A 26,058-nucleotide genomic window follows, 5' to 3' on the forward strand; every position below is an offset into this window, starting at 1 on the left:
ACTAATCCTATATGGAAGGTAAGATGTCTCTAGAAGCAATTGAAATTTACTTTCTAAAAATAAAGCATCAAATTTTATTAAACAAGTTCTATAGAGATGACAGTAAATGGAATGTATTACATGTAAAATAAGTCACTTATCCATTAGACGCATTTATCAAAAATCACCTATTAGTTTATTCCTCAATTGCGAATCAGAAAAGCAACTCTTATGTAATCTAGTTTCCATACACGAGAAGAATCCATCCATTACAGTTTTTAGGTCAATCACATAAAAATTTTTAAAAGCTAAATGCCACAGAATACATAATTTGTAGGAAAAAGAATAGCTGTATGAAAAACTTTAGAAAGAATTAAAATTACCTTAAAATAATCCACATATATAACAATGACCAAAAAGTTTGGGAGCGAAAAAACAGCATGTAATTAAGAAAAAATATCCCCTTCTTTGCTCTAGAAAGCAGCTAAAGAAAAGAAATGTACTGATATCAAATGTCTCCTTTACTTTCAATGCTTAAAGAATAATATTAAGGCATCTGAAATTAAAGTATATAGATTTTTGTTCTTTTAACTTTCTTAATAGGAGTTCTGAAGTTCAAGGGAGATTGCTGTCAAGCAGAAGTTATCTATAACTTTAAAAGATTATTATGAGATAATTTTTTTTTGCAAAAATATATCTACTAGTAGTTAAAATCAAAAGGTAAATAGAAAATATTAAGATTTATTAATTAAGCTTTGATTAGAAAAGATGTTATGAAATTTAAAAAAAATATTTTCTTCAAAAAGTTCAAGTTTCATTAAAACAAAAGCATAAGAAGTTATTTCAGGAAATAAAAATGTATCTTACAAGAATGTTCCACTTGGCAACTAGACTCTGCAGGACTCCCAGAAATACTAGCAGTTTCCTCAGTTGTCCTTCCTCTTAACCATGAAACCAAGCAGTATGATCCAGAGTTGTCACAACAAGCACTTTCTAAAATATCACATAAGGTATGACAAAGAAGTTCCTTCTGCTCGTCCTCTAAAAATAATCAAAGTATAAGTTATAATAGCTTTTTCAGAAAAAAAAAATCCCATGACGAACAACAATAGTAAAAATGTTTTGATTTAATAATGAAAATCAAATATTTTAAGAATGTGGAAAACCCAAGAATAACAGATGGTAAATTATTCTATGGTGTGCTTCAGGATCAAAACATCATCACTTTACATACTATCATTGATAGAAAAAGTCCTGAAAAATGCAGAATTAAACATTATGAAAAAGAATATGCCACTTGGAATAATCTGATTCTGATCATGCTTCTGAAGCTGCAAATGTAGCATTTAACCTGAGGTTTCCTCTACTGCAGAGCCAAGCACAACCATCAAGGCCTGTTGAGACCTCTATTTTTATCCTTTCTTCTGAATTTTAATGTCTTATCATCCTATCCCACAGGAATAAGAAAAATGAGGTAACACATTGTCAGCAAATATAAGACCACAATTCATTACTTTAGCAGAGGCCATTGTGGTTATGCTATATAATACATAAGTTACTGACACTATATTGTAGTGATTTGAGTATTAGAACACACAGACCATTTCTCTCTGAACCTTAGCCAACCCTGCCTTTCTCAAGCTGTGTTACTTTTCAGAAGTAGTACAATTTTCTAAAACTTTCCAATAAAGGGGATAAGCTATATACATATTCAATGACCCAGGAGCTTTCTGTTTCTCCTAATGAATTAAACTGTCTTTAAAGACAGGAACTGTGTCATCTACTTTATAATTATTGAAGCCTTTCTGACCTTTATGACAATGCTTTACAAGTTTGTATCAAAGTGAATATATTTTGGTACAAGAAGTACAAATTTTATTAATAAAAATTTATTAATGAAAATATCTCTTAAATAGGTTTACTAAAATTTTGCATTTCAGAAATCAAAGTATATATGTATATAAGTATGACAACTTAACTCTTAAATTCAAAATCATTAGTATAGTCTATGGTCATGGTTTGGAATGGAAGCTGTTATGTCCTTACATACAAAACTTCGATCATAATATATCCTACCTTCTCCAGATGTTATTGTGAGGTTCACATGAAATTGTGTAAATGAAGGAAAGATCTTTATAAACTGTCAAGTGGAATGCAAATGTTTGTTATTATCAGGTAGTACTATAGATCTGATTTAATCATATTGCAGATGCTATTAGAGCCCCATTTGCAATTCAACTGAGAATTATTTGCAGTATTTGCATTGTGTAAGGCATTATACCAAAAGATGCAGGGATGCAAATATAATTCTGAGCTGTCGATCAGAGCTAAATAAGACAAAATATAAAGGCCATAAGGATCTTTATTTATGGTATACTATCATCACAAAGTTCTAGGAAATGTATGTTTTAGCAAGAGGCCAAAGGTTTTTCTCTGTCATACTACCCTGTCTTATATCTCTTAGTTATTAAGAAAATCAAATTTGGAAATAAACAGCTTAAAATTTGGAGTTGCTATTCATGAAACATTATAAAAAATAAACCTCAGGAAAAAAATCCCACAGATAATTTACTTTTTAAGATAGATAATTTTAATTAAAATATTGATGATGAATGTTGCATAGATCTTTTTTAAAATAAAGGATGGAATAAAAGTTTTAAAAGATGGCTGTTATACCTGAGCAATCCCGCCAAGATGACTTCTCAGAAGAAAACAGGAGCTTCTTCAAAAGAAATGCCTTTATACAATTAAAGCATGAATTAGAATGCATTATAAACATACCTCTTATCATTTTATTTTTAAAATGGGAAAAACTAAATTGCCTCTCCTTCTGATCTTTTGAATAGTTCTGTAAAAATTTCAAGTGATTCCCCTTCACATTCAACAGTAAGTGCACGGTTATTTACTAGGAATATACTACTATGAATTTGATTCTAGATATACATTCCTCTCCAATACATATTTTCTCCTATGAAGAATAGACTCAAATAATAGACACATAATTAGAAATTACAAAATTTCTGTTCCATTTACTAAGTGAGGGCCCTACAAAACCAGGAACAAGTCTACATTTCCCTTAGATTCTTTGGGATAAAAGAAATCTAAGCACACAGTGGTCCTGTTATCTCTGTCTGATCTGTGATAAAAGAAATACCACTATTAGAGTTATCAATTAATCATAAGGAGCTCTCCTAACTTCCGGGTTTAACTCAAAAAGCTATAAGATTTGAAAGCAAAAACAAACTGGTTTCTGATCTTTTCCTTCAATAAGTCAACTGAAATGGTTAGTTTACAGAACGCATCTGAGTGTAGTAAAGATTTTCCCTCTCATAGTTCACCTGACTTGCTTAAAATGCATCTATTGAATCTGAATCTGTAAAGGGCAGATCCCTTTAGAGATACTATGACGATTCTCACTCACATGTGTTTGAAAGCATTAGAAAAACAGTCTGAAGATTGCTTTTAGTTAGACAAACTAGATTTGAATCCTGGTTCTATTACTTTACTAAAAATAACGGTGTACAATCTTTAGAACGTTGCAGTGAGGATTCTAGGAGAAAATTTATGTAATACTCTCAGCACAGTACCTGGCACCTAATGAGCTGCTGATTGAAAGACAATTAACAATAAAACTAATATTCAATAGCATTCACATAGCAATAAAACCTATAGATACTACAATCAAGTTTTTCTGAATTTTCCCAAAATGACAACCACCATAAAATGGATTAATATAACTACATTACAGAATTTTGGAAGTGAGGTGAAGACATCCACTAATACAACCACTGTTGCCACTGTGATGCACACAGTATTTTTTTATGGTCTTTTCCCGACACTTGTTTTTACAAGTGAGAATCATAATGGGCACATTGTTTTCTATTTTTCCATAGAAATTCATAAATATAATCTAAGTAGTACTTAAATCTATCAAGCTGCCAAAATTTACTTCAAATCATTTTACATTAGGTTGTTGCAATTTTTTGATACTATAAATATGATCTTATTCTTGAATTCAGTTTTTTCCATATGATTATTACTTTAACAAAGATTCACAGAAGGTACAACTACTAAAAAAAATCTGATTATGATTCCAATTACAGTGTAAAATTTCTTCCCAAAATCAAAGTTCAAATTTGTGTTAAATTTATATCGGCTGGCAGTGCCTGAGTATGCTAGCATCATCCTACCTGCATATGCACTGGCAATTATAATTTCATATAATTTTAAAAAGTAGGTAATAGGCTCTAGTTACAATTTAATTTTCATTCTTTGGATTCTCAGCAGGGTTTTTTTTTTTTTTTTTGGTGGGGTTTTATTTATTTATTTATTTATTAGTCCAGTATCATCCTACCTGCTACAACTACATATTTATGTCCATTTCAACACTGAGGTCTTCTATGTTTTTCTAACCAATTTTTACAAGTTCTTTCCATTAGACAATATCCCCTTATTGCTAATGGTCACTGCAAATATCTTTCTGAGCTTAAAGTAATCCTTCTGTTAAAGCACTGACAATATATTATTTTTTGGTTATTCTATGATTAAACAGTTCAAAGTATATTTGGTATATAGTATCAGATCTAAACTAATTTTCCCCCTCAAATTGCTAACAAGTCATATTGATGGCATATATATGAAATTTCATTTTATTTCACCATTGATGTTTAGTTCCTTTTTTAAAATCATGGTATGTAATAAACTCAATAAACTGACAAATGAGGTAAGATTTATGACGAAGTTGTAGATTTGGTGCTGTTATCATGGTATTACTATGGTGCTCGAAAAACTAGTATCATATTCTAAATTTTATAGTCTAACTTAATATCTAGACTTAATCATTTATGTCAAACTCTTTTTTTTAATATTTAGTTGTCAATGGACCTTTATTTAATTTATTTGTATGTGGTGCTTAGAATCAAAACTAGTGCCTCACACATGCTAGGCAAGTGCTCTACCACCAAGCCACAATCGCAACCCCATCTGTCATTACTCTTAATGACTTACTTTTGGTGTTTACATTGAAACACTAATAAAAAAAAAGTTATATTATTGATTGAAAAGATTTGTGTGCCTCTTAAACTAAATCATGACCTCAAAAGTAGAGTGTATTTTCACATATTACATATACATGGAGTAACAACTTTCCATTTTTGTAGTTGTACATCAGAATTTTTAACATTACAGCTACCCTTGTTACATAAAATCACCCCACTTATAAAAAGAACTACCATCTGGATATATACTGAATTTTAAACTCCTGTGCATTTCTCCACATTCATAAACTTTTGCTAAAAATTTAAGGGTAGCATTACTGATCAAGAGGGGCTATGTTCATAAAATCTAATTTATATATAGACTATAAAAGCATCTCCAAATTCAGGCTCGGTAAGATTCTTACTAGTGACCAAAATATGCTTCACTCACTCAATACAACAGCTATAATCACTAACTTATGGTTGAATTCCTTTTAAAGTATTCAGTTAATTCTGACATAAGAGTCAGACAATCACATCTTTCTTAATTTATAACTTTACTAATTCAACTCTACAGTCAACTTCACTCTTTAAAGAAATAATGAGCTATAAGGACACATTTTGGAATTCATCATGAGGGAATTTTTTTCCTTTTTAGAAATACATTTTGTATTTAATAATGTAAAATTATATGAAATATAATGTTTGAGATAAAAACTTACTTTGCAGCTGACAGTTCAGAAATATATTCTTTATACCCAGTGAGTAGTAAATATATCACATTAAATATATATTTTAAAAACATGGTTAAAAATGTAAGCAATAAATTAGAGCTTCTTTTTTAACAATTCTAAAGTTGCAGTACTTTTCAGATATTGTAAACATTACCAGTAAACTGAAAATTCTTTAACAATGTTAGAATTTATAACAAATCAGTCTTTCAAATTAAAAAACATTCATATTTAAAATCAATGACATTTATATAAGCCCTATGGTGCAAAGACAATTTCTGAAACTGTTTGAAATCAGATGCTATGTTTATTTAGAAAGGCCAAAGCTATAGCCTAAGTAGTATGTAATGCCAACATATGAATACTTTAAGTTTTAGGCCATGAAAATATTAACATATCTTCAACTTTTTCAGAAAATAATTTTTATACAAAGAACAAATGAAAACAGTATAATTACTGATTATTTCTATGTAAGGCATAAAATGTTATTATTCAATAGGTTCTTTATATCATAAAAGTGTCAAGATCAATGATTCCTACGTTTTTGAAAGTTGGGGAAGTCCTATTATTTCTCCTTGAAAGCAGAGAAGAAGGTACTGCTGTACACCATGCTCACCATGTTCTGAATTCATTTTTATTTTGGATATTTATAGAAATCTGTATGAGCAAAATAATTAACTGACCATGTCTCGTAATTATATAGAGTACAGACATTAGAAAACAAAATGCCAAATATGAAACGTTTGAATATGTCCCTCTAAGGAGTTGGTAAAGTAGTCTATGTTACCTGAACGGGTGCAATAACAGCACAGGGGCCACCTTCAAACTGTTCTAATGCAGATCCCTCTGATTCACTAAACACAAACCCTAAAAATGAAAGCAAGTAGCAAAGATTAAAAATGTAATTCAAAAAGCAGCTAAACGAATTTTTCATGTACTTTGTTTAAAGAACAATCACTTATCAGAACAGCAAATACCTACATGTTATCAGTTACGTTAGTTCTTCACTTTGGGGAGGGTCAAAAAGCCCTTTGAAAAAAGCTATGCAATCAATGTTAGCCCTCCCAAATACACACAAGTGAATGTACACACATGCGTGCACACACATAATTTTGCACCTAGAGACCACTCTAGGAAGATGAAGTGTGCAACTGAGTAAAAGAACACTAAATTTAAGTTTTAAAAATTTATTTGTTCTTTTTAGTTATACATGACAGTAGAATCCATTGTGATATAATCATACAAGTATCAAATATATCTTATTCTACTTAGAATTCTGTTATTGTGGATGGTCATGATGGTAGGATTCACTGTGATGTTTCCATATATGTACATTGGAAAATTATATCTGATTCATTCCACTGTCTTTCCTTTCCTATCTTTACTCCTTTCCTGCCTTTCCCATTGTCTCATCTACTGAACTTCTATTCTTTCCCTCACCCCTATTCACTTACTGTGGGTTAGCTTTTCACATATCAGAAAACATTTGACCTTTGGCTTTTTGGGACTGGCTTCTTTCACTAAGCATGATAGTCTCTAGCTCTACCCATTTACTGGCAAATGTCATAAAGTCACTAAATCTGACTTCAGTTTTTTGTTTATTTTGTTATGTTGGGGAAGAAACCTAAGCACATGTTCTACCAGTGACCTACACCTTTAGCCCCTGATTTTTAAATTATTTAATTTATTCTAAGGAAGACTAGACAGTGTATTGAATTCCAACAGAATTTTTAGGACTCCTTCCAAACATATCTTTTTTTTATTTCAATCTTTGAGTCACATTCTGTAAATTAATAATGGCATCATAGACGATAAATGTGATTATATTAGTTCTATCTTTATGTAAACATTATCCTACCTGCACTGATTGGTAGTGACTACAGAAGTTCTTCAGAGGCCCCTGAGCCAGAAGTCTGAAAAATCCAGTTATTTTCTAAATAACCTGGAGGAAAGCATTTCAATTCCCTAGGCCTGTTTTTATTCTTAAAATTCCACATCTATCAAAGTTCATTACTGATTACAACTCGGTCATTCACCCACCACGTATTTAATGAACATCAGATATTACACCAATCCTCTAGGATATATTCATAAATGTTACAATCATTAGTCTTGAGAAAACAACAGTCCAGAGAAGACAGACATGCAAATAGAAGATTACTAAAAGGAATAAGTTAATGTTGTAACAAGAGAATGAAGAAAGTGCCTTGGCTAAAGAATGATACAATATATTCTGCCTGAATCAAGTCATAAAAGATAAGTTTGAGAATGATCTTGAATAAGACTCTGGTGGGGGAAAAAGGATAGGCAAATGAAATTCAGTTAAAAATATTATTTATTAAAAGAAAAAGCATTGTAAAAGCTGGGAAATTTTATGAATCATAGGAAAATTTAATGTAGCTAAAGGGTAGGATGGGATAGGCTGGAGGAGAGGGCAAATGGGAGGAGCTGAAAACGACAAGAGGTTTGAACTGCAAAGGACCAAACCAGTATTCAACCAGGCAAGACCTTCTAGTAGTCGCATGATCACTCAATGTTTTTCATGTTTGCTGAAGAACCAGAACGGGATAAGGTTGTTTCAAGAGCCCTAATAAAAGCAAGAGCCCTAATAAAAGCCAACCTAATAAAAGCAACATTCATGTGGAGAAGAAAAACTATTTTGGACAATATTTGGGGCAAAATTAAGATTTGGTTGATGTGTGAGATAATTAAAATTAAGTTTTGATTACTATGTGTAAGTGGAGCAAAGCCTTGGTATAGAAGAAATTAGAACTGTCTCTGAGGTTTCTAGTTTAAGATGATGATAACAATTCAAACAAGACATACTCATTCCTTTCTACCTTCTCTCTTCCTTCAGTCTCTCTTCTAAGCAGCATTTAAAAGTGTATCTCACATTTTACAAACGTCTTTAAGATTCTACCAAAAACTCCAGCCAACACTTCCTCATTTTTGTTCTCTCAAAGCTCCCCAACTAAATATAGTATCTCACTTGTCTTATCTCACACGTTATTCAACTCACACCAATCTGGTTTTTAACCTATGATTATACCAAAGGCATTCTCACCCAAGTTCATCAATGTGACCAATACAGGCTATTTTCCAAATCTTATTTAACCTCTCAGAGAATCACCTCAAATGCTTACTAGAACTTCTGAAAAATCATTGTTCTTTGAATTTTGGTCCCTCTTTTTCCATGTTTTCTTTTTTCTATTTCTTCTCTGTCTCTCAGATCAGTTCTTTTTAACTGTGGAAGGCCCCCAGGTGCAAGCATTAGGATCTCTGCTCTTTTTCCTATACATTCTACCTGGGCTATTTCATCTATTCCCTGCATTTCCATTACTGCGAGTAACCAGGTAGTCCCCAAACATAGCCTGGTTTAGAACTCCAGACACAGAGTCTAAATTATATGGTCGTGTATACTGGCTTCTGCCCATCTCTCCTCCTTCACCCCAGACAGTTCTCCCTCTTTAGACTCCATATATGCTGGGCTTCTTTCAGGTCTTCAAATATTCCATTTTTCACCCTCTGTAAATGATGTTACTTGGCTTGAAACACGTGCTAACCTTTGCTCTAAAAAATTCTGATTTCTTTTAGGCTTCATCCTTTGGTTCAGGGATCCAGAATAATCTCGAGCATGTACATTTCAACTGCCATAATTTCTTACCTAAAAATTAAAATTTTTCAAATAGATCTTCCACTTCCTCTCTATCTCCTTAAATCACATCTATTCCATCTATTCACCAGAGTTGCCAGAATACTTTAGAAATGAAAATTAGATTTTGTCACAATCTGCTTAAAACATTTCAATGACTTCTCAATCCAATTAGAATAAAATGCAAACTCCTTTTAATAGTTTAAAGACTCAGGATGATCTACCAATCCAACCAGCCCTCAGTTCACTCTTTCATTCTCTGCAATGACCTTCAATCCTTAGAACATCCCAAGGTCTTTTTCTGGGGCTTCTATGCTTGCTGTTCTCTCTGCAGGAAATGCTCTTTCCCCTACTCTCTTCTCTAAATCATTCTTATTCTTCAGGACCTAAGTTAACTCCTCAAAGAAATATTTCCTATCTAAGCAGTCTCTCTTATCATCCTCCAGCACAACGATCATTTACTGTAATCTGAAATTATATTGTTTATTTATTCATTGTCCACCTTACCTTACAGGTGACCATTTTATTGAACACTATTTTTCCACAGTATGATGTATTGCCATTGCTCAACTAATGCTTGCTGAAGTTTTCAAAAGGAAGATAATGGGGTGGGGGCATTGTTTCTATGAAGACCACATTCAGTTTCAAAAAATGTGAGACCTTTTAGCAACATTTAGAAGTAGTCTCGAGCTCAGAACAGAAGTTAGGATTAGAAAGAGCAATTACAATCTTTTAAAACATGTCAGTTAACGTGAATGAGCACACACACAAAGGTAATGAAGTTGGAAACATTAAAGAAGTGATCAAGGGCTGAGTCAGCAATGTAGATTGACAGATTAGAAAAATAAGGGTAAGAGAAAAACACGACAGGTTCTGGGAAGGAAAAAATCAGAAGCAAAGAGTAGTCAACTGTTATAAATGCTGCCAAATAAAGATAACCTCCTGGATTAAACCTTTCACTGTGGAGGGGGAGACTTGCAGTGCTGGAGAGAATAGCCAAACTTTAAAGGATTGAAGTGTGATTCAAATTAGAAGGAAAAATAGTGAAAATAAGCTATTTCTTGAAAAAAAACTGGCACAAGATAAAAAGGATGATCCATTGAAGGGTGGTTGGATAAAGAATTACTATTTTTGTAGACTGAGGGTATGTGTTATAAAAAAGGCAGGGAGGCACGAATATGATTTATATGGGCAAAAGCAAGTTTAAAGACTGCAATTCTTTTTTTTTATTTTATTGTTGGTTGTTCAAAACATTACATAGTTCTTAATATACCATATTTCACAGATTGATTCAAGTGGGTTATGAACTCCCATTTTTACCCCGTATACAGATTACTGTGTCACATCAGTTACATTTCCATTGATTTACAAATTGCCTTTCTAGTGACTGATGTATTCTGCCATCTATCCCATTCTCCCCTCCCCTCCCCTCCCCTCCCCTCCCCTCCCCTCCCCTCCCCTCCCCTTCCCTTCTCTCTCTCCACCCCCTCTACTGTAAATCGTTTCTTACACTTATATAATCTCTCTCCTACTCCTCCTTTCCTCTTATATGTAATTGTGTATAACCCTGAGGCTCACCTTCCAATTCCATGCAATTTCCCTTAACTCTCCCTTTCCCTCCCGCCTATCATCCCTGTTTAATGTTAATCTTCTTCTCCAGCTCTTCGTCTCTACCCTGTCCTTGGTTACTCCCCTTATATCAAAGAAGACATTTGGCATTTGTTTTTTAAGGATTAGCTAGCTTCACTTAGCATAATCTGCTCTAATGCCATCCATTTCCCTCCAAATTCTATGATTTTGTCATTTCTTAATGCAGAGTAATACTCCATTGTGTATAAATGCCACATTTTTTTAATCCATTCATCTATTGAAGGGCTTCTAGGTTGGTTCCACAATCTTGCTATCGTGAATTGTGCTGCTATGAACATCGATGTAGCAGTGTCCCTGTAGCATGCTCTTGTTAGGTCTTTAGGGAATAGACCGAGAAGGGGAATAGCTGGGTCAAATGGTGGTTCCATTCCCAGCTTTCCAAGAAATCTCCATACTGCTTTCCAAATTGGCTGCACCATTTTGCAGTCCCACCAACAATGAACAAGTGTACCCATTTCCCCGCATCCTCGCCAGCACTTGTTGTTGTTGGACTTCTTAATGGCTGCCAATCTTACTGGAGTGAGATGGTATCTTAGGGTGGTTTTGATTTGCATTTCTCTGACTGCTAGCGATGTTGAGCATTTTTTCATGTACTTGTTGATTGATTGTATGTCCTCCTCTGAGAAGTGTCTGTTCAGGTCCTTGGCCCATTTGTTGATTGGGTTATTTGTTATCTTATTATCTAATTTTTTGAGTTCTTTGTATACTCTGGATATTAGGGCTCTATCTGAAGTGTGTGGGGTAAAGATTTGTTCCCAGGATGTAGGCTCCCTGTTTTTTTTTATTGTTTCTTTTGTTGAGAGAAAACTTTTTAGTTTGAGTAAGTCCCATTTGTTGATTCTGGTGAAACTTGCGACGAGGGGCAGCGGGACTCTGTCTCCCGGAACAGTTTTGGCCCGGAGCTGGGGAGCCCGCGGGAAGTGCGTCTTAGACTCTGCTCCCAGCGGAGCGTGCACCGAGCAGGGAGAGTCTGGTGCAATTCTTAAAAGAGCTGAAAAAAGTATAATTTGGTAGTTGTGGACTAAAGACAGATTCTCAAATATGGTTCACAGATCCTGTGGAAATGATGCTTTCAGGGGGCTCCCTAGAGGTTAAAATAGTTCCTGTAATATAATATTAAGACATTATTTGTCCTTTTAACTTTGTTGACATTCACAGTAATGGTACAAAAGCGAAGTGGGTTAAACTGCTTGTTCATTAGCATATATCAAGGCAGCGCTGTTAAAATGTACTAGTAATTTTGTAGTAGCAAATACAACCATACACATAGTCAAATTAACTTAAGAATGCCCTGAAATAGTAAAAACAGCTAACATTTTAAAATCAGGCCCTTAATGCAATCTCTTTAGTATTATGTGTGACAAAATGGAAACTATCCATAAAGCAATTCTGCTATCTACAAAGTCTGATGGTTTAGAGTTACCTCAAGGAAAAGAACATGTGTAATTTTTAGAATTGCAAACTAACTTTGCTAATTTCTTAAATGAGTGCTGGTTTCAGGATTTCTGTTGCTATTGCTGTGTGTGTGTGTGTGTGTGTGTGTGTGTGTGTGTGTGTGTGTGTGTGTTTAGTTTGAAGAACCAGCAATAAAATACAATTACTCAGACTTAGGTTTCTGATACTTTCGCATAAATAAGTTAGCGTGGCAAATTAAGGTAAATAATTGGCAGTATTATTGTCAGAAAATTTCAAGTTTTCAAGCAATACCTGGGAAACTATCTATAAGTGTGAATCTGACAGTTTCTCAAAGCTTAAAGAATTCTCTGATGTGTGGTGATATTGTGAAGTAAATACATTCAAAAGGTTGTCATAACCAATAGACCAATAATTTCCAAATGAATCCATTGGTACAAATTAGTGCACACGGAAGAGATCCAGTCAAAGTACAAGACAATCAATGGATTTCAATTTAACTGAGTAGGAAAAGTTCATTGTTGCAGTTTCAGATTCCAGATTGCAAACAATTTCAAAGACTATTGCATGTTCAGTTTTGGTGTGGTATCAAATAATATCAATGGTTATTATAAAAGGCCAATACATAACTTGTTCAATTACATATCTATGTGAAGCTGAGTTTTCTGCATAACTTCAATCAAAACAACAAATTGGGACAGACTGAACTGGGACCGTGAATGTGAGAATGCAGTCATCCAGCAAGCTGGACACTGGAGAGATTTTTTAAAATGCAAAAAATAATCAGGGGCTTATTAATTTTGCATTATTTATATTGAAGCCCTCAATATTTTTTGAGTGAGCTCAAAAAATTTGAAAGTTGCTAGCTTACAGATGAATTTCAGAAGGCTTCTAATTTAAACATGGGCAAAGAAGTGAACAGATGTTAATTATTGAAAAGTGAGGGAAATGAGAAGGGTAGAGAATTGAGAGAAATGTTTTCTGAAAAGCTAACAAGGATAAAGAACTAGTAGTAGCAAGGACTCAACTTGAACTTAATAACATTTGTATTAATGCTGGACAATTTTCTCCAGCAATACACAGTTGACTGAGAGTTAGATAAGAAGATAAATGCAGAAGTGGAAATTGGTAAGGAGATGGGAAAGTTTAGCAAGGCCAAGTGTAACTAAGGGTGCTAGTTACTGCATTAAGACAATCAAATTCAAGGTGCAACTTAGAAACAAGAGGTGAAATCAACAGGCCTTTGTTGTTTGCCCAATGGGAATAGCGAAAGGACCTCTGGTGTTGTACATCTTAAGTGCAGACAAAACAAACAGGCTCTGCTCAACTTTCTGTGTATGTATGTGAATTATTAATGGATTCTAACCTTCCTTAAAACTCTTAATATATAATGCAATTTTCAGGATCCATGGGTGGAGCTGATAGTTCCAACTACATTGTAATGAATCACTTTTGTACTTTGGCTATTAAAACACCAAGGAGAGAATTCTAGGTAGATATGCTTTATATAAATTCGGTTTAATTCCAGTATGTATATTTGAGTGTATTAATTGATAATTAAATAAATTTTCAAAAACTGTAAATGCTATTAAAGCCAAAATTGAAATGAAGTTAGCTAATTTTATCCTTCAACAAGGCTATTTCAAGTAGGCTTTTAAAAGATTTTGAGTTTGAACTTCCTAGGACACTGAGCTACTTTTCTTGTCAAGGGTTTTCATACTGACATTATATCCTAGTTTTAAAAGGAATTAACATATTACAAACTGTCTTTTTTTTCTGATGAGATCTGAAATGACCCATTTAACCACTGATTATAATATGCAATTTTATATCACAATATTATAAACCACAGAAAAGTCTGTTCTTTATAATTAAACCTAAGCCATGAACCTCTGCAGTTTTTCAGTCTCAGTTTCATGACTTATTATACATTACTCAAAACAGTTGACAACTGCATGGCCTCTATAATTCTCGCATTCCATGTAAACATGACTGTAGAAAGACTTTTTGGACTCTACTACAAGTTTAGATGATCTTGTTTAAGTCATATATCTGAATTGGACCTACTTTTCTTATCAAAAAATATGAGGGCAACTATACTTGTCTTCTATTATCTTTCAAGGTTGTAAGGGTTAAATAAATTTTCAAAAACTGTAAAGCATAATGTAGAAATATGATGCTATGAGACACTTCAAAGTCTTTTAATAAAAAAGAATACGTTAGGGGCCAGGGCTGTAGCTCAGTGGCAGAGTGCTTGTCTAGCATGTGTGAAGCACTGGATTGGATCCTTAGCATCACAGAAAAAATAAAAAGCAAACACATAAAGGCATGCTGTCTATCTACAACCACACAGAAAAAAATTTTAAAATAATACACTATGTGTTAAAACTATCAAGGAATTAATTTTGTCATATGTGCTTATAAATTAATTTTAAAAATCTGTTAGATGAAATATGACTTAGGTGTACTGGAGAAAGGAAAAACTATACTTAAATAAAAGGCTTCCAACAATAAAATATTTGAAATAATGTTATCCATAGCATTATACTCACTTTAAGGGGAAAAAATTAATGATACTGATATATCATTTTATTACTTTAAAATAATATTGAATTCCTTTGTAATAATTCCCAATCAAATTTGAACCCAAAGGAATTAACTCTTAGTACATTTCATACTTACATTTTCAACTTACCCCTCGCTTTTGTTACTTTTTTTTTTCATTTTATGTAATATTGTCCCCAATATTGAAAACATAGAACTCTAATTTCAATCAAACACAGCCCCACCTCGCCAACACCTGCCCTCTCACCCCCCAAAAAATCCCCAAACATGGAACTGCTATAAATAGCAAAACTGTTTTTCCCTTTCTGGCTAATCTTCACATGGAACAAGGAAACAACAAAGCTTGGAAGGAGGGAGAAATAGTTTGAGCATTTATAATATATTTATAATATAGATTGGCAATTGGAAAATTACAGTCTTCATATGCTTTATAAATGCAGTATAGCTGCTTTTGCTACAAAAGTATTGAGGAAAAGGCCATTAACCCTTTATAGAAAAAGTCTGCCAAATTTGAAAGTTAATTGTTTTTATTTATAACACTAATTCTGCTGTTATTGAATCTAGTTTGTTTGGGTTCTGCTGGAATTTTTCAATATGACCGCTTTCTACCATCTACATTACTATTTTCCTAATCCAAACCACCTTTCCCCTGAATTACTGCAGTTGTCCATTTTCTGACTTTATTGCCTAACTTAATCCACTACAGTCTATCTTCAAGTACAGTAACCAAACAATTCCTTAAAATCTTTGTAGCTCTGAACAATCTTATAACATCCATTTCATTCAGAATAAGAGCCAAAGTTCTTATAATGCCCTAGAAAGCTATGACTTGGGCCCTCATCTTTTATTGCCTTCCCTCACCCTCTCCAGCCACACTCACCTCTTTTCTGGTCCTCAAGCAACAGGCAAGGTATATTATGCATTTGGTCATTTAGAACAACCATTTCTTCTGCCTGGAACACTTTCTTCCTATGTCTGCATGACTACTAGATCATTGACTTCAAATGTTTGTTAAAATCTCATCTTAAAAGTTAGAGCCATTCAGGACAATCCACCCCGAATTCTCTATTTTTTTTTTTTTTTTACCATCTATATATGCTTAACTTATGTTTATTTTCCCTCATAATCTATTAAGTCTCAATTTCAAGGCCCTAAAACTCTGGTTTAATTTGTAGAAAGAAAAGAATGAATGATACTGAAGAACTAAAGAAGTGAAAAATGTTTTTCCTTATAAAGTACTATAGGCAATTTTAGCAGAAAGGAAATGGAGTCCAGGATACATTTAAAAGTTAAAAAAAAAAAAAAAAAAAAAAAAAAAAAGAGCCAGCTTCAAGCCTCTAAGTGGCTTCTTGTCTTCGAAATAAAAACAAAACCCTACCCATTTTATAAAAATGAGATTTGTGGTAAAGAGTTATCTAAAAATGTAAAGACAACTATGTGTCACTCCCGCAGCATATTATTTTTGGCAGACATATGAAAATAATTTAACTCGACCAATAAATATAATCTCACATGATATAACTAGATGTAAATTTGTATTTATCCTATATATTTTACCCTTATATCGTGCTTCCAAAGGATTGAGACTGCAGTTGTCAAATCAAAACACTGTTACTGACTACAAAATAAAGCCAAGGTTGATGTCACATTACTAATGCAGCAGTGTCTTGTGCCTATTCCCACATTCCCAAATGACTTCCACAGCAAGACTTAGTAATGACCTCTAAGAATGACAGAATTAATACAACAGTCGACATACACAACCAAGAACAGCACCTGACTCAGAGATGATGACTTAAAATATATGTTTGGTTGCCTTAAAATACTGACCAATGGAAGACCTTGAAGAATTAGATATCCACAATAAAAATAACCACTTTGGTGGAAAAAGTCCCTAATTTCAAAATAATCTGAACTGAACTAATTTTTAATCTTGTTAAGCAACTTCCACCTAACTAAAAGTTGGCTGGAAGAGCATTCTAATATTATACCATTATAAATTCCTATTTAAAATAACAATTATACATCAAATAATTTCTTGTAACTGTCAGGGCAAAATCAGTGTGATCTTGGGCCTAGTTCACAATCAAATGCTTTTTAATTTTATTTAACAATGACTATCATTTACAGAGTATTTACTATATATTAGGTATTGTGCTAAGTGGCCAAATATATTTACATGGCCTTTAATCCTCATAACAACCCTTTACAGTTGACACTGTTATCTGCATTTTTACAGAGAAGGCAACTGAGGCTTAAGTAATTTAAATAACATGAACCTAGAACCTAAGCACATGCAAAGACTGTTCTCTTAACTATTACTAGAACTGCCTCCCTAAAATTTTCTTCAAATTTCACAATGTAAGCCAAGTTGAAAATTACCTTCTTCTACATTGTAAAATACTTAATAAATGTTGACTAATTACAAAGTAACATTAATCTGCAAATGCAGGTGTCCATGAATTTACAAAATATTGGTTAGCTGACATAACTGTATAAAAAGAGCTAAACTAAATACATGTGTTTAGAAACTCAAAGCAAAATAATAAAATCAGAGCTGTTGGGAGTTAGATATGAAATTCATTCCTTCATGACTCATTTTTCTCATTTGAAAAACTAGAGTGTAGGCTAAGTAGTCCAATTTACTGTAATAAATCATCTTAACTTTACCAGCTCTAAAACAGGCATATCTAAAAGAAGGGATGACTTCTTCAATTCTGATTTTTTTGTTACAAAACATACATTTTGAAGTAGGGATTTTTACTTACTATACCAAAAATTGGCCCAAATCTTTTGAGGTGTTCTCTAAATAATAATATTGTTTTACATACATACATACATTACTAGTGACTCCAAAGGCTATACTCTTCACCTCACCATAATTTAAATCACCTTAGTAAGGTGTTATTTTACTATCAGGACTTAAGAATCCGGGACAACTACTAGTATAAAGGGCCCAGCTCAGAGTCCAGAATAGTGCAGGAATTAAATGGTTATTTTTATTTCAATACTCTTTGTTTTATTAAGAACTTTTACATATGCAAAACTCTTGTCTGGATAACATTAGAACTGCACAGGAAGTGCTGTGATCCACAGTCCTTTTCAAGTGTAACAGATACTATCGGATACTAATAGATACTATCTCAAAACCGGGAATACTTTGGGCCAAGAGAAAACTTTGTAGCAAGCACCCTTCTGTTTATATTGGAAGTACCACGCCTAATCACGTATATAAAATACAAACAACAAAACTGCTTTCTGGTTTAGCCGCCTTAACTTTCCTGTGGACTCCCCGCCCTCCAAAAATAGACCAAACACAGATAACATTCACCTCCTTCGGGAGCAAAAACAGATCAAAGATCAATAAAATAAAACTGTTACAGGGTAAAAATCCAGAGAACCACAGCACTGAGAAACCGACAAGAGGCAAAGGGCACACTTTCCTTGTCACACACTGCATCCCAGCAAGGGACCACCCGCCCCTTCTCCCCAGCTGAAGGGCATCTCGAAGGGTGGAAGAGGCTCTCCAGCAGGCAGCTGTAACCCCTCTCCTACTCAACCTCTTCCCCACAAAGCAAGTGGGCGTTTTTAGAAAATTCTGTTTCAGCGCTGAGCATGGGTAGTGGGATAGGGTGCGGGGCTCGCGAGGGTCTGGAGCGAAGGGCGTCACAGCTAGACTCTCACAGGGCAAAGGAAGAGGGGCTGGAAGTGAGAACCCAGTCGGGGTACCTTGCGTCCAGCGGCAGAAGATGGTATCAGAGAGACCGGGGCTGCTCTTGGTGCCCCACACCAGCTCCATCAGCTCTTTAGTCAGTTCGGACATGATGGGGTACCGGCGGGCGGATCTTTGCTTACAGGACTCCTGCCCCGGAACATAGGGAAGGAGCGACTTCGAAGACAAGGAGCTTCTGGACGGCAAAGGAGCTTGAAGGTTAGACAGCAGAGAGGTGAAAGGCGGCAGCGCTACTTGCAGGGACCGCGCCTGTCAAGCCGGGTCAGAGCCGCAGCTGAGAGTTTTCCGTACCGGAAGTGCGGCCGCTTCCGGCTCCTCTCTAACTCCGCCCCTCAAGCCCCAGGGCCTGGGAGTCACCTCCCCGGAAGCGGAAGTGGGGTGGGAAGACTTACGGAAGGGCACGGAGCGTGTCTCCGACTATTTAAGCTGTCCGGAGCTTTTTGGTGGTGCGGCGGCTTTTGTACTGTGAAGGCACTCCCGCAGAGGGCTGGAGGGTGTGGGCGTCTCTACCCATTTGGAACACCACCGCCACTTGGGCACGGATTTGGCCTCAGCTGGCGAGTCAGGGCCATGAACTGTAGGGTGGAGAACATTCGCCCATTCCTTAAGATTTGTAATAGTAGTTACACAAAACTAGCTCACGGTGAGGCAACATCCTTTCCTATATAGAGAGTGCTGCGCACGAGTAAAAGCCTTTCCTATCTGTTCCTAAGCCAATTACTAACTGGAAATGTCTGAAAAGCTATAGTATGTTGGTGCATTAGGAAAAAACTCTAACAGGTATAGGGCAGAATTATAAAGTTATTTGGAGGAAAACAAGCAGTCTGTTTGTAAGTGGTATAGCATCTTCATCCTTAATTTGTGTTACCCTGTGGGCAACACCTGGATTTGAAGACCATGTTTTGTTCATTGACCAGCAGAGTTATTTTAAGCTTCTGTGAAAGTTTCTATTTATGCCATTTTAAGAAGAAAACATAAGCATCCTTTGGTCTTTGAATTTTAAACAAAAGGGCAAAATCTAACTTTTAAAAATTTGTATTTTTGTTTTTGGAAAGTAGAGAGATTATGAGCTCCGGAAGCCACATTACTTAGAATGCAGTACATAGTTATTAGGAAGCCAGGCTCTGGCTCATACTGACCTAGATCCTTAGCTTCTGCACTTACTAGGATTACCTAATTTCTACTTCTACTTTTTTCTTTCTAAAACAGGGACAACTTATATTTCTGTGCATTTTAAGTAATACATGGAAAAATTGATGCATGCAAAGTTTTCGGTTTACTTCCTGACATATGGAAGATATTCATAAATAAAGGCATTTTCTACCTAAAGAAGGCATTATATAAAAATTTGATGCAACACTAAGTTTTCTAACTTTTTCAAATTAAGCAAGTTGGATTAGCCTTTCTGTCAACTAGAAACAACTGGAATACAAATGGGAGTTAAAGCTGTAGGTCCACTTGGTTTTCTGTGTGGAAAGAGGACTTGATAAGTTGGAGTTTAACTTCAGAAGCCTAACATTTACTGAAATCATTGCGTGAAAACTGGAGTTGAGAAAGAGCTACCCGGACCCTGTAAGGAAGCCAGAGATGCTAAAACTACCACATAAAACTATTACCCTATTAATCAAGAAAGCATAGGAAATGTGTAGGTCTAAAGAGTATAAAGGGGAAGTATGTTCGTTTTCCATTGCAGTTAAAACAAAGGATTACAAAATTGGTAGCTTAAACAACACACACTTATCTAAGAGTTCTGTTGGTCAGAGTGTCAAATCGAAATCAAGGTATCAGCAGGGATGTGCTCCTTTCTGTGGGCTTTAGAAAGGATTCTTTTCTTTTCCAGCTTCAAAAAGTCAGTCTTACCACAATGATGGTATTAAGAGGTGGGGCTTTTGCAAAGTAATTAGGTCATGAAGGTGGAGTTGGGATTAGTGCCCTTGTAAGTGGCCCCAGAGAGCTAGTGCTTCATCTCCACTCTGACTGCACAAGAAGAAGGAGGTGTTTATGAATCTTAAAGGGACCCTCATCAGACACCAAATCTGCCTGCATATTAATCTTGGATTTTCCAGTCTTATAAAACTGAATGTGATGTTTTTGTTGTTTATAAGCTTGACTCAGACAATGAAAGTGAGTTGAAGCCTTCTAACATCAGGTCACTTTGACTTCTTCAGCGTTCCTTTTCTACTTTTAAGAACTTTGTAATTACATTGAGTACACCTAGCTACTGTGAGATAATCTTACTTTAAGGTCAGCTGATAAGCAACCTGCCCCACCATTAGGATGGGTGTGCAGACAAGGTAACCAGTTTATTTATTTTGTAATGGGGTAACTTACAAACAAGCTACAACCCAATTCTTTTTTTTTTTTTTTTGAGACAATTTAGTGAAACTAAATTGCTGAGGCGGGCCTTGAATTTGTGATACTCTTACTTCAGCCTCCAGAGTTGCTGGGATTACCATTGCTTGTGTCACTTTGCCCAGCTAACTAGTTTTTTTCTTGAGAAACCCCACCTAAAGTCGTGCATCCACACTTTTACTTGATTTAAAGGATAATTAAAGCTAGAACTTTAATAATATGGAACTTTTGGTTACCTTGGACAAGGAATAAGTATATTTTGCATTGAGAAGAGATTGATAGTTGGAGGTCAAAGGAAGACTATGGTTGTCAGCCTATGAGAAAGCAACAAATGCTCCATGCCTCTTCATAGTCGTGCTCTTGACTATCACTGAAAAAGGCTGAATTTTGTGATCAATATAATATCATACAAATCATGGTATATAATTTCCAAATGAAGATCCTTAAAGGTATTGTAGTTTCTGCTTGGTATACTGGGTCTTCTGCTCTATTGATAAACCAACTTCCATACTAGGAGGATACTCAGGTTGTCTGTGACAGGCACACATAGAAAAGTGCTGCACCAGGCTGGGGACGTGGCTCAAGTGGTAACGCGTTTGCCTGACATGTGCGGGGTGCTGGGTTTGATCCTCACCACCACATAAAATAAAATAAAGATGTTGTGTCTACTGAAAAATAAATATCAAAAAATTATCTCTCTTTAAAAAAAGATATCTCATCCCCCAATCATATCTTCTTATTAATGAAGCCCTAATCCAGACAAAGGATATTAGGCTTTCTCTGAAATTCTTCTACTCTCAAAAGTAAATTCTGATTGGCTTTTAAACTGATGTATTTTTCTCATTTCAAGAATTGATTTTTTAAAAAAAAATGCTGCTTCCAAGGAGGATTCTTGACTCTCCTACTGTTTTAGATTCCTGATTACTAAATAAGAGAATATGAGTCTAGCATTTTCTACTTTTCTTCATGTGTGTGTATGCAGTGGGGTGTACTAGGGTTTGAACCAAGGGGCTCTGTATCACTGAGCTATACTTCCAGATCTTTTATTTTTTCATTTTGCAACAGGATCCCACTAAGTTACTGAGGCTGACCTTGAACTTTTGATCCTCCTGCCTCAGCCTCACAGGTAGAGTATCTTTGATTATAGGTGTGTGCCACTGGGCTCAGCTGTCATTTTCTTTCTTCAACACTTCAATACTATGTAAAAATAAAACAGTCTTTGTGATGAGTATCAGTCAGTTATTAGCCACTGGTTGCCCCTGTGACTATAGTTTGGTCAGGAGAATTCTTTGTAAGAAGAAACAGTTGTAAACTTCAACTGTCCTAATTCACAATAGCTTAGGAATAGATATATTCACTGGATCAATGGGAATCTAGGTGAGAACTCATAGCTCCTGTTACAGGTCTCCAAAATAAAAAAGCCTTTGACAACATACAACAACATAATGAGGAAACTTAGATGATTTCCTTTTGTGTATTGGCAACAGATAAAGATGCTCACAATAATCACTTCCATACAATATCATAGAGGAGGTCCTACCCATAAGGCAAAAATAAAATTTGAAAAAGAAATTAAAGGATTACTAAGGTTGAAACAAAGCTATCATTATCCACAGCTTGTCCCATGTTTTACTCTCAGCCTGTAATGCTCAAGTTTTTTTCTCTTGTATTACTACTTAATGCTTTCTTCTGTGGCTTGTATCTGCATAAGTCCCTCATAATTTTTATCCCACCTCTCTGAACAGGTCAAAATTCCAGTAAATGCACATGGAATTGAACTGCTTAACTTTATCCAAAATAATATGGAACTCTACTTCCCTGTTCTGGAAGAGGCATAGCTATTTCCGTTGAGTGAAGTTTAGACACTGGATGGACTTGAACAGATAGAAAAAATAACAATAAAAAACATTCTGCAAGTTTCCAACAAAGTCAGTAAAACTGGATATAAATAAGGTCAGAAAGTTTTCAATTTGATTCCAGACTGTCTCCAAAACTATCTTGGTTCTCCTAAATAGGATTTTAAATGTTCTCCAATGGTCCACATGTTAAAAGCTTGGTCCCCGGGGGTGGTATTATTGGGAGGTGGTGGAAACTTTAAGAGATGAGGTCTAGTGGGGAGACCTTAGGTCATTGGGAGTGTGCCTTTGAAGGAGTCTCTGGGACCTCAGCCCCCTCCTGGCTTTCTTTTTTTGTTTCTTATTCATGAGGTGGGCAGTTTTAGTCTACTACATGTTTCTACCACAAGGTGTTGCTTTGTTAGAAGCCCAAAATAAACAGGGACAATTAATAAGGGACTAGAACTTTTAAAACTGTGAGCTAAAATAAACATTTTTCTCCATTAGTATATTTATCCCAGGCATTTGTTATAGCAGTGACAAGATGACAAATACAGAGCTGTCCAAATTTGTTTGACTCAAAGTTGGTGTTGGAATGTTATATTAAAAGTAAGAGGAGAAAGAGGTGTCTGATAATCATTAACTCACAGTTCAGTTAGTGTCATGGTCACCAGCCTGGATGCTGTCCAGGCAGAATGCCATTCTTGCTGCAGGATGAATGACATCTGTGTCTGGATCTTTCTGTGTCATACATTCTGCAGATTTAGGAAGTAGTCTTTGGTAGAAGCAGAGCCTATACAGACAGGCAGAGATCTGGCTCACATTAGTACCTTCAAAATCAAATGACAGTGAAGTTTTTATTTTTGAAATGTGTTATTTTAACAAATTCCAAACATGAAAGAATGAAAAGAATGGTAAAATAAACTTGTCACCTAGATTTAATTATTAAATCATGTGTTTCATCTATTTTTGGTAAATTTTAAAATATAAATTACACATATCATAACAATTTACCCCTAATTATTTCAGTATGTACCTCTAAAAATTAAAACACTTATTCTACATAACCAAACCATCATTTATTTGTAACAAAATTAATAATAATTCCCTAAAGTGATTTAATATCTGCCTTTATCAAATGTCTCGATTAAGTCCCACAATGCCTTTGATTGTTTTTCAGGCTATGATTTAATCAATGATAACATGTGGCATTTCTCCAGAGAATATTTCAATATAAAACATTTGTATCTCTTTTTTATGACATTAATTTGTTAAAGAGACTAGATTGATTTTCCTTTAGAATACCCAGTTTTTCAAGTGTGTATGATTGTTTCCTTGTGAGGTTGTTCAATTTGCACCTTAGCATTTTGATATTTCCTATAAATGTCCCGTAAATTGGTAATATAGATATAAAGTTTTGATTATATTTAATTAGATAGCAAAACACTTCTTTGAAAGTTATTAAAAAATAATATGCTAGGCATGGTGGCACATGTCTGTAATCCCAGAGGCTTGGGAGGCTGAAGCCGGAGGATCACAAATTCAAGGCCAGCCTCAAAAACTTAGTGAGACCCTAAGCAACTTAGCGATATCCTGTCTCAAAATCAAAAATAAAAAGCACTAGGGATGTGGCTCAGTGGTAAATTGACACTGCATTCAATCCCTATTGATGATAATGGTGATGATGATGATGATGATGATGATGATGATATTGCTCCAATGATTTCCTTATTATATCACATTAAAACTATCATCTGATCATTGGTGTTGCCACCATAGATCACTGTTGTAAGAAACCACCAGCAAGTAATCTGTGGGATCTACATTAACTCTGTTTCAATTTAAATCCATTACCTTTTTATTTAATGGTTTAACATCCATTGAAAATTCTTGCCTGAATCAGTTATTTCATTGGGAGTACAAATTGTTCTCTGTTTATTGGTTTCTTTTTCCTAACTTCTTGAGTTGAAAGCTTAGTTCATTATTTTTTAAATTGTCCAATGCTTTTTATAGCATTTAGTGCTATAAAATTGCTAAGATTCATATAAGTTATGGTATAGAATATTTTATAATTATCATTTGGTTTAATATTTATGGATTCTTTTTATTTTCCTTTATAACCTGTTAATTAAAATGTGATTCTAAAATTTTAGAGACCTCTTAGATGTATCTATTATTAAATTTATCTTAATCATATTTTATTCAGTGGACACAGATTTTATGATCCTTATACTTAGTATTTGGTAAAACTTGTTTTTAGGCTTAGTTCATGGTCAGTTTTTTCCCTATTCTTTTTAAAAAAATTTTTATTTGTTATTTTTAGTTATAAATATAAAAAAATATAATAGTAGAATGTATTTTGATATATTATACATATATTGAGTATAACTTCCCACTCTTGTGTTTGTACATAATGTGGAATCAAGCTCAGTTTTTATAAAAGTTTTGTAAATGATTGATAAACTATTTGCTCTCTGATTATTTTTGTTATTTTTAAATATATTTCTAACAGATTAACAGGTTAACTCATTATTTTATTCATCTACCATCTTAAAACTATAAAAAATCTAGTTGGTAAGTCATTTAGAGAGGAGAATGTTAGTTCTCCCATGGTTAAATTTGACTTATTGATATTTCTTGTTTTGTCAAAGATTGTTCTATATATTTCTATATTGCATATTAATTGCCTATACATTTAGAATTATTATATCTGAAAATTATTCCTTTTATTTGTAACATATGATGAGAATAAAAATTGTAGTGTCTAATATTTAGTTCCTCCTTATTTGTATAATCCCTAAACTTGTATTCATATTTTTGTTTTTGTTTTTGCTCTTTTAGTTAAGGATGGTTAGGTTTACATAGTAACCCCCCCCTTTTTTGTTGGTGTTGTTTAACAACTCTACTTTTTGGATTTAATTTCCTGCTTGTTAAGGAATAACTTTATATAAAAATTATTCTAACAAAAATTTTATCGTCACTAAATGTTTGTAAAAGAAGCATTTTTATTTATATTTTTATATGGTTCTGAGAATTGAACCCAGTGCCTCACACATGCTAGGTAAGTGCTATACCACTGGCCACAACCCCAGAAGCATTTTTATTTTAACACTATTTTTAAGTGGTAACTTAGTTGGGACAAAACTCTAAGTTCTAAATTTTTTCTAGCTAT

At 34.3% G+C, this 26,058-nt stretch overlaps 1 protein-coding gene across 5 annotated transcripts in view; it reads right to left on the reverse strand.

Moving 5' to 3' along the window:
• MINDY3 (MINDY lysine 48 deubiquitinase 3) overlaps nt 1–19,006 on the reverse strand; it is an 89,032-nt gene extending 70,026 nt beyond the window's left edge. For 2 of the 5 annotated variants that reach the window (XR_014022429.1, XM_081297417.1), the window contains exons 1-4: nt 18,696–19,006; nt 6,474–6,553; nt 2,656–2,716; nt 847–1,020 (exon numbers count right to left, since the gene is read on the reverse strand). Coding sequence is in view for 2 of the 5 variants with exons in the window: in XM_081297417.1 (XP_081153543.1) it covers nt 847–1,020; nt 2,656–2,716; nt 6,474–6,553; nt 18,696–18,789 (409 nt within the window). In the remaining 3 variants the exon portion in view is untranslated. Of the gene's footprint in view, nt 1–846; nt 1,021–2,655; nt 2,717–6,473; nt 6,554–18,695 lie in introns of those variants that run through there. The other 3 variants (XM_081297420.1, XM_081297419.1, XM_081297418.1) reach the window with 3 other exon arrangements.
• Between the last annotated feature and the right edge of the window lie 7,052 nt (nt 19,007–26,058).

Source organism: Spermophilus citellus (genome assembly GCF_964194105.1).
Source record: "Spermophilus citellus genome assembly, chromosome: 6".
Taxonomy (NCBI): Eukaryota; Metazoa; Chordata; class Mammalia; order Rodentia; family Sciuridae; genus Spermophilus; species Spermophilus citellus.